Source organism: Channa argus, chromosome 13 (assembly GCF_033026475.1).
Source record: "Channa argus isolate prfri chromosome 13, Channa argus male v1.0, whole genome shotgun sequence".
Classification (NCBI taxonomy): Eukaryota; Metazoa; Chordata; class Actinopteri; order Anabantiformes; family Channidae; genus Channa; species Channa argus.
Window position 1 is genome coordinate 17,733,395 of NC_090209.1, and position 9,720 is coordinate 17,743,114.

The 9,720-nt window shown below is 38.3% G+C and overlaps 1 protein-coding gene across 1 annotated transcript; it reads right to left on the reverse strand.

Moving 5' to 3' along the window:
• Positions 1-2,280: 2,280 nt before the first annotated feature.
• ndufa4l2a (NDUFA4 mitochondrial complex associated like 2a) lies at positions 2,281-9,486 on the reverse strand. Its single transcript, XM_067527867.1, has 4 exons — positions 9,315-9,486; positions 3,761-3,846; positions 3,226-3,286; positions 2,281-3,081 (listed from the first exon to the last, which is right to left on the reverse strand). Exons 1-4 carry the CDS (start codon positions 9,357-9,359, stop codon positions 3,025-3,027), a joined length of 249 nt encoding a protein of 82 aa, XP_067383968.1. The 5' UTR covers positions 9,360-9,486; the 3' UTR covers positions 2,281-3,024.
• Positions 9,487-9,720: the final 234 nt, after the last annotated feature.

Sequence of the window (9,720 nt, forward strand, 5' to 3'; positions counted from 1 at the left end):
CATAGAGAGACAAATTATTTACATTATAAGTCATATGATTAAGACCCAGATTTCATAAATAGTAATCTGTGTTACCCAGCTGCCATTTCCTGTGTTCACTTCCTCTCACTTTCCAAATTAGCGGCCAGCCAGAAAAAGAAAATAAAACCTGGACTACAGGCAGACACAGATGTAGAGATGATCACAGAAGCCAGAGCTTTACACATTGAAACAGTACTGTAACAGTTTTATTTTTTATTAGATGCCCGATTTGTCCAATTTACAAGTCCTGTGATCACTGGACACTTCATATTGCTGTCTATATGAATGCTTTTGTATTCAAAACTACATTTTCCTCTTTGAAAGATGGGTAATAACCAGACTGCATCTGTGTTTAAACAAACAGAAAAAATTGCAGGTTGAGGAATATGAGAGCACCACTACAGTAGAAGTCTTTTATTTTTGCCATACTGTCTCTTTATGTAACTATTCTTCCCCCACATTACATAATGCTAATATACAGAGACAGTTCATTATAGGAAATGAAAACATTATATAACACCAGGGTCCTTCACTGTCCTCACAAAACCTTCAGAACTTCTGTTTGTTTAAATGCTTCATCTCCCACTGTGTCTGGAATCACTGATGTCAGATCTTCATTCTCTCAGATGGATAAAAAAAGAACAGCCTTTCTCTTTCTTTCTCTCTGGGATGAAATTATATACTCATTTGATGTATTTATTTCTTATTCTAAGAGGAATATTTCCCGTGAGACACAAAGGCTTTTCTTAAGCTGCTCTAAACGAGCTTTGCTACATGAAGAGCTGGTGCTGACTATTGGAGCGCTAAATATTTATTTCACTGAAAAATGTGAATGGGCTTTTGTTTTGTGACAGACTTCTTTGTGTTCTGCTCAGCGATTCAGTCTGTCTTCCAATTTTTCGGTTCAAGGTTATTGGTTCAGCTTCCACCAGAGGAATGTGTCCCCTCTGCAGAGACCCCTCCAGCTGAAATACAGGTCAAGGGTCAGAGAGATTCTCAGCTCTTTCGTCAGAAAACACACAAATATACATAAGGAAGCACGTACACACACAGCATCACAGCACAAATAACAACTCATCCGCTTAATTTCTGTGCCTGTTTCTCATGACCCAACAACTCCTTTGACGCACTTTGTGTGCGACTGGGTTTTAAGGCCTTTAAACATTCTTTAGGGAAATGATATAATCCCTCGTGTTTCATTGTTCTCGTTCACTAGACTTCTCCTTGTTGCCAAAACAATGCTTATAATGTTCAAAACGAGGAAGATTTTTTTACAATCACTATTCTCTCTCCATACCCTCTTTGTGTAGCAGCAAAGAGAAAAATCCCCGCTGAGTTGAATATGAACACAAAGAGCTGAAGGAGCATTCTGAGGCTTCTTAAGAGGATAAAACAAATCTCACCTTCACTGAACAAAGCTGAGATGTCATAAGTCTGCAAGAACTTTTTTCTTTAAATGATTCTTCAAATGCATTGGGGGGTTACTAAGCAAAGGAGCAAAGGACAGACAGATGAATACTTTGTGTCAATATTTAATATGACATGGGAGAGAGTACCAATAATTAGGACAATAAATGTCATCAAGTCACAAGACACAAATTTAGATTCATTTTTACATTAATCCTGTTAATTGGGGTAATTTAGATTCAGCACTTTGTCGACTGCTTAGCAAACAAAGAAAGAATCAGCAGAGTTGCTTATTTCCTTAGAAAGGATTACTTCAGTTTATTTCAACCTGCAAACAGTTTCTTTTCTCTAATTGGCCTCTTCTTTAAACACAGATGTAATGTATAAAGTCAAACAATCAGAGCTTTCAGCTCATCAGTTCATCTCATTTTTATCGACCCTGTGTGCTTGTGTTTGAGTTGGCAGTAGGAGGAGACCTGGATGTGGACTAGTGAGTGTGCGTGTGTGCGCGTGCACCAAGGTTGTATGCTGTGTGCTCTGCTGTCATATATCAACACCACCATGGGGGACTGCTCAGCTTCCTGCCACTGCTGTCGCTCATCAAAGACACAGGACTGCTGTCAAACCAAATGGGACACACACACACACTCCACTAAATGTGGTCGTAGAACCACCAATCAGGCTGCCGAGTGACAGCTGCGCTGCTAGTAGATGAATCTGTTCAAGTTACTGGTTGTGTATTTTTGTGTGGATGTGGAAAAAGATCTGTATCTGAATCCATGCAGGTGTCTGAGAAAAGTCACCTTTATATGTGTGTGTGCAGACTGGCAAGAAAATAGTTCCATGCAAACATAAGCCAGACAGTATATTTATTAAAAGAATTCAACTAATTTCACTTATTTTTATGTTAACACACTCATTGATGAATATAGTGGCTGTTAAATGTACAACAGTCATGTGACAGGTAGAAGAAACGTGCAGTCGGTTAACATTCATCAACCCCAACTTAAACAGAATGCAGCAGACCAATGCAGAGTTTTTCAAAAGTTGGTATAATTAAAGCTTAACACTTAAAGTATAAGAAAAGTTTTTCAGTTAAAAAAAAAGACAATATTGTGTTTGTTCTCTTTTTTACTTTCAGACATTATAAAGAAAATAAAGAAGCTGGATGAGGCTCTTTGTAAGTTTGCATGTTTGACTCAAACCCCACGTTTTCCAAAGACTTATGTGATTATGAATCTATGTCAGAGTTTTAGATGATTATGGATGCATTTTTCTGTTCAGTTTGACAATCAGAAACATTTTTGAGATTTGCATCAAATTTGCTACAGAAGGAATACCATGCCAGTGCCTTAAAAAAAAAGTGTCACCCATTGTCACACTTTAGTTTATGATAGATATGTAAAACAAAGATGTGTCTTTCATAGGTTTTAACCAGAAACATATGTAACAATTTCAGTATTCTTGTATGCCCTCAGGATCCATTGACTAAGAATCAGGATCACATTACCAGTCACCAAACACACTAAAAGGTTTAAAATCCTGAACTAGTATCCAGTTCCCCTTCCAACCCCTTTTCCCTCAGGTTCAAGAGATTTAGAACTCAGGTCCTTCTTTCTTCAGGTTTTTGTAGTCTGTGGTGATGGCCACAAACTGAATGAATGAGAAGAAGATCAAATTCAATAGAAAGTTTGCAAAGACAAAGCTGCATACAACATGCAAACAAAATGTAAATTACAGATTTGAACACTGAATACTTTGTGTGTGTGCTTGTGTGTTCTGTGTCTGTTCTATTACCTTGTACTGGTATGTGGGGTCAAGTTTATTCCATGGTTCGGGGTTACTGGCCTTGTTCCAGCTAAGGACACAAACAAACACGAGAAAATAAATGTTAGGTTTTTTTGGGAATCTGATACAAATAATAATAAGTGTTTTTATACAGCACTCTAAAAACAACATCCAGCAGACCCAAGTACTTTGCATGCACAAAATAAAATGCACACAAGTATTTACATACATAAATATTAACAAATGACCATTTCTGAGATAAAGATTACGTTTCAGAGGAAAAAGGTCTAAGTTTAATTAGTCTAAATGGAAAATGTCCCTTACAACCTGAAAACCAAACTAAATAGGTGTCTAAAAAACAGAAATTAACAGGCTCATTAGTGAATCCCTTGTTCACAGTGGAGTATTTGATTCGAAGCCGATGGACAAAATGACTCTTCTGAGAAAAATCATCTGGCATTTTGTCAGTGAACAGGTCAAAGAGGCTTTTCATTTTACAAACAATCAATATGAGATGTTATCAGTGAAATCTAAAGGTTCTTACGTAACATGGGGTCCTTTCGCCAACCGAATCAGATAGACGAATGCACCGCCCATTCCCAAACAGATGAAGAAGAACTGGGGGATCAGCTGAAGACAGAGAGCAATTTAAGTCTTATTTTAGATTTAAAATGTACCGGTTTGTTATTTTAGATGATGGCAGATGGTGATTGTATATTCTATGGAAATACTGCCTTTGATGCACATTGGAGTAGGCATTTAGAAATATCCAATGTTGCATCAAAAGCCATGTGTCCCAAACCCTATGCAGACAGGACAATGAGACATGCAGGTTAAGTGCAAAAATAGTTTAACCAAAACAAAAATCCGAGTCTGAGTAGAGTAATAAATAAGCAAACTGACTGAAAATAAAAATGTAAAAAAAAAACAATTGCTATGGGGAAAACAGCTGAGTCTAAGCACAAGAAGAACAAGAAACACAAGGGAAATCACTGGTAATGTTGTAGGCAAAGCAAAAAACAGAGTTAGGTGTGGAGTGGCCCTGAAGTCTAATTACAACGGGAACCAGGTGTGTGTTGGAGAGAAGAGGTGGCTGGGACCAGATGTGAATGTGTATGTCAGACAGGTAAGTGGGACCAGAGAGAACAGATTATTCAGTGGCATGGGAATGAAAAGGGCAAAAATAAACAAAAACAGAGTCTGGAGAAAATAGGAACAGTGTGATGAACTGGTCTACAGACTGGAGCACAGGGGACCTGCATTTGTCAGGATAATGGTCCATGGGTTATGGAGAAGTGGATGTAGATCTGGAGAGCATAGACCATGGAGGTCAGCGCAAGGAAAAGCAAGAACTGCTTAAGTTAAGTCAGAAGCAAGTACTAGAGTAGAGGGGGCTGGTTGAGACAGGAACCTGGAACATAGAACAGGAAACGAGGTTGTGTCAACCGACTTAAGAACAAAAAATAAGGGCACTAATCAAGTCTGGCAGATCGCAGGAGCAGGACCAGAAACACTGGTGGTGTTGGCCGAACTAGGAGGCCCAGAAACACAGGACATGAATGGGCTAAACAGAACCAGAAACAGAAACAAAAGGACTTGGACACTGGTTTGCTGGAAGTTGGAGGCTTGACAACAAGCTCCTAGAAGCTGGGGCTTGGAGATGCTTAAAAGCTGGAGCTTGGTAAGATTTGAGGGACTGATGCTTGGGAAGAAAAAGGGATATGGATTTGGACAGATGAATCACAAAACACACACACAGCTCCCCTATCCCACAGATAGGGGAGCTGCTATGCGTGAGCCTACACTCACTGGGAGAAACTAAACTGGTGTTCAGTGTAATCAAACCAGCATTACTTGTGGGAGCTTTGCCCCCATACTGAGTCCACAACAGGTGGATTCAGAAGAAGGGACAACGGGTATTGAGAATTTGAATGGGATTTTGAGTGGGGTTTTTACAAAGGGTCTCCAGTGTCTCATTAAGCTATACAGCAAAAAATACAAACGCAAACCATGGGGAAAAAAAGAGGAAAATTGATAGAGGGGAAAAAGCTGAGTCCAAACGAAAAGGACCAAAAGGGAAATCGATGCTATCATGGACAGACATCAACAAATTACCTGGCAAAGGGTAAATAGGGAATGGCCACACACTGGAGAGTAATTACAACAGGACTCAGGTGTAAGTGGCTGAGAGGAGAGGGATGGCAATCAAGGTGATCCATGTGTATCTCTTTTTTATCAACCCTGTGTGTTTGTGTTTGAGTCTGCAGTACGAAGAGACCTGGATGCGGAGTACTGAGAGTGTGTGTGAGAGAGAGAGACAGTAAGAGAGAGAGAGGAAGCAGGTAAATGGGTGCAGAGAGAACCGAGGATCCAAAGGCAGGAAAAAGTGGAATTATAGTCTTCTGGTTGTAAACCTTCATTAACAAGTCAGGTTGCAGTTCACATACGTCTGTCCAGGCTGATATAATACAGAAATGTAGTAAATACACCATAGGGTGTTTTGTTTGGTTTTTGCTTTATTGATGTGTATGACTTGAGTGAATCATTTTCAGTTAGAACTATGCTGTCTTCACATAGACTATTTACAGAGGATTAAAGACATGTTTGGTCCTCAGTTTAAGTACAAAGCAGTTACAAGTGTCAGAAGCAACACATGCTTTTGTTTGTTCAACATTTCTGTGTCTCGTTGGAGTCCACAGGATCAGGGAGAACAGAGAGCTCATCGCCAGAGGTGGAAACAAATCCTGAACATGTATTAAATATTGAAAGTTTGCCTAGAGGACACAAGTTTTAGCAGTGGAGGTCCTGGCTGTTTGACTTTGTCAAAAATTAAAAAAGAAGCACTTGCCCTGCAAAAGAGTGTTACACAGTAACACAATCTGCAAGAATGCGCAGATACTATTTCTTGGCTTAAATTTGTGGCTTTTGTTATTCTTTAAGTGAATAAAGGTTTGATCAGAATTAAAGGTCTGAGCTGGCATGTTCCCTATCGTTTGATTTTGTGCCTGTACATCTTTGTTTCTGTCATTTCATTGGACTGATAACACAGTGCTGGCGTTTGGGCCCACGCAGGAAACCTACTGTGTACAATGTACAAGCTAACCAACCAAGTTTTAAACCAATAACCAATAAACCCTTTTTCCCCTTTGCATAGTCATGTATTGACAGCTGTTTGCCCACAGCTGGATGGTGAAGGCTATTTGTGTTTGAAAATGTAAAGGAAGTTTGAAAAAACATGGTCCAAGTTTTCACAGAAAGACCAATAAACTCAGGAAGGCTATTTAAACTCGCTGCAGACTGTCAGACCACCATGAAACACATGAAGGAACTGGGGGCTGTTATTTGTAGTGTTGACATCTGACATCTTCTGTTGTCCCTGAAGAGTTGGTTTCCCTTAGATTCCATTGCTGTGGCAACCACTACCTGTCAACATCCGATGTCAGTTTAACTGAAATTGTTACGGCCAACATTTTTTTAAAATCAGTGACTAAAGACAGCCTATTGGATTGTATATACTTTTATGAATGCAGCTTCCTTCCTATTATACTAATTAATTTTCACAGTAGTTCTAGTCCTTAATTAACTGGTCATAAAAGTCACAGTAACATTTGCCAACAACTAAGCCTGTAGCCCTACACTGTGTGTTAAGCAGCTATCATAAATATGAAAAACAATATCTCCTGTTCCATGTTGCATCAGCCTCTGTCAGCTTTAACCTCCAGACTCCTGACACTTTCAGTGTTAGCTGAATGTCTACAGTATGCAAATTCAAAAGCACCTTCTTGAATTAAAAAGGGGCAGACTCAGCACTTTATTAACACAGGAGCAGTTTCAACCTAGATACTCAAGAATGAGAAGCTCTCCTCTATCCACAATAAGACCAGCAAAATTATGAACTTGTTAAAAATTCCGATGAGGCAAATTTATAATTTAGTTTGAAACTTGCTGCAGCCCTGCTGTTGGAACAGGCTTATTAGAAACTGCACACTGTACTGGACATGTCCTGACAGCGTGGGTGTGGATCAGCTACTGACCTGCTTCTGCTCTGTCACCCTTCATCATAACAGTAACCTGCTGATGTGGTACAGATTGTATACAGTATAGTGTGAAGGTTGCGAAAGCAGCAGTAGAAAATAATAAGTAGTTGCATGTATGCTACTTTGTACTTCTGTTTCACTAAACTTTGAAGAAAAATAATTTACTTTTTACTTTTTACTTAAAAATATCTGATTAGCCAGTTCCAACAGAAATGTATCCTCTCAATGTTTCAATTGGTTTCATTTAAATAATAAAATAAATAATTATTAAGGCCAAAACGTTGAGTCAACCAAATCTACTTTAATCTAAGGATATTATTTGAGAACAATTTTATAGTTTAAGGTTTTGTGTACTTCTTTATATGTTCACCTCATTTCAGAGGGAAATATTTGACTGTATCATTTATTTGACAAAAGTACAGTTTGCTTTTAATCCTTATATAAACTAATATGGTGTTTTGCACATATTGTATTTTTATTTGAATAAAAGATCAAAGTACTTTTCCCTTCAAATACAAATGACTAGTGTACTTGTGACAAACAATTAAAAAGTAGATGAGTTTTAAAGATGCACAATGGAAGTTATCAGTTTGTTCGTGATCATTAGTTGTAAGCTAACACATTTATAGGGTGTGATCATTTTTAGACTAATTCTTAGTTCTTTAGTTAACACAAATGGGACAGTGCTACAGTCTAACCGATTAACTCCACCAGTCTCTGTGCTACGTGTCAGAGCTCCTGTCTGTCTGTATCTGACTCGCTCTGGCATTAATAAACTCTCTCAATCTTCCTCCGTGTCAGTCTGACTATCTGTCAACCTGTTTAGCTGATTTTCTGTCTGTCTCTCTGACTTTTCCACTTTCTTACTCTCTCTAACAACCTGTCTCTGTCTCTCCATCTGTCTGTTGGTCTCTCTCACTGTTGATCAAGCAGGTTTGTAGAGTCACACAGGGACTTGCTCCCTGCAGCTTCTCTCTCTCTTTCTGTCTGTCTCTCCGCCTGTCTGTCAACATGATAGATCGTATCAAGGAGCTCTGGTAGAGCCTAATAGGGATTTGGTCCCTGCAGCTTCTCTCTCTCTCCTTCTCTTCACCGCCCCAGGAGGCTGATGACAAGAAGTTAAAACTCTGTCACTCCACTCTCTGACTGCAGAGCTGGTTAAAAATACAGAAATAATCCCATCCCCTGTAGGGAGAACTTACATTTTAAGTTTTATTTTATTTCAACAACTGATTTTCTAAATGTGTAATTTTTGGTTAGTTTAGATTTTTGATGTTTTTATATGTCATCGGTGTGTTTTTAAAGTCTCATAGTGGATTGGTTTCAAGTGAGCCACTGGAGCAACCTAACCTACTGAATTAGAGTTAAAATGGGATTAGATGAGGGAAATTAGACTTCCAATCACATCTCGTCTTAAATAATTATGTTACCAACACTCTACTTTCTTTTTCTTATTGGATTTTTTTCTCTAATTGGTAGAATAGAATTAATTGTATAAACATAGCCTAGCAAGCATTGGAACATCTGGTATGTTAAGTTAGATTGATATTAATAAATGCATTTTAGAAATTTACAACACTTCAAATTGTATTGACATCATAGAAAACAGATGTGCCACATTACATCTTGGTTGAATTCATAAATCCAACTTGGTACAGTGGCTGCAACTTTATTTAAATCAAAAATAAACAATTACAATATATCCACTCAGTGTAAGCCCTCATAACAAGGATGCATTTAAACTGATTGTTATGGCCAGTGAATGTGGAGTATGTAAGTTTTTAAAATTACATTTATTAAACATATTAAAGAAAAACATCACGATTGTTTATTTTAATCTATGGCTGTCCTGTGTCACATGTGAACCATAGAAAAATAAAACTTTCTGCTCAGTTATTTAAAATAAATGTTTCCATTAGGAAACTGTAAAAAAACAAGCAACACTTTGTTGGGTTTGCCACAAAAAACCTTCTTACAACATGTAAAACAGATCACGAAAACTTTGCCAAAACATGAAAGTACAAACAAGAAACCAACAGTAACAAAACAAAGATTACTTACACCAGGGTGCTTCTTAGCATGCGCCACAGCTGCCCGAAATATCATTGTTCCAGTTTATGGAAATGCAGGAACAAATTATTCAAAGTCAATAGTTCAGGTCGTTGTTATCAACAACCACAAGCTTTGCACAACCGTGCACAGATTTAGACTTGTTGCTCTCTGAATGTGGAGGGAGGAGGGGAGCAGGAGGAGGAGAAAGGGGCCATTTACATCTGATTACAGATACGTCTGTTTCTTTGTTGGAGTGATTACACTGTGCTGGACACTGTGTAACAGTGTATGCTAAAACAACAAGGGCCCTTGTAAATGTTCATTAAATATTCAGGCCAGTGACAAATGATGCTCATATCAGGCTCTTCCATCAGACATTATGCAAGTTCTTGCAGAGAAATCACTGGAATTAAAG

Excerpts from the sequence above, each read along its gene's own strand:
- ndufa4l2a (XM_067527867.1), bottom strand. The coding sequence starts at position 9,359 with ATGATATTTCGGGCAGCTGTGGCGCATGCTAAGAAGCACCCTGGT. Across the intron at positions 3,287-3,760 it reads GCGAAAGGACCCCATGTTAC|CTGGAACAAGGCCAGTAACC; the intron begins GTAAGAACCTTT and ends TTGTGTCCTTAG. Across the intron at positions 3,082-3,225 it reads ACCCCACATACCAGTACAAG|TTTGTGGCCATCACCACAGA; the intron begins GTAATAGAACAG and ends TCATTCATTCAG.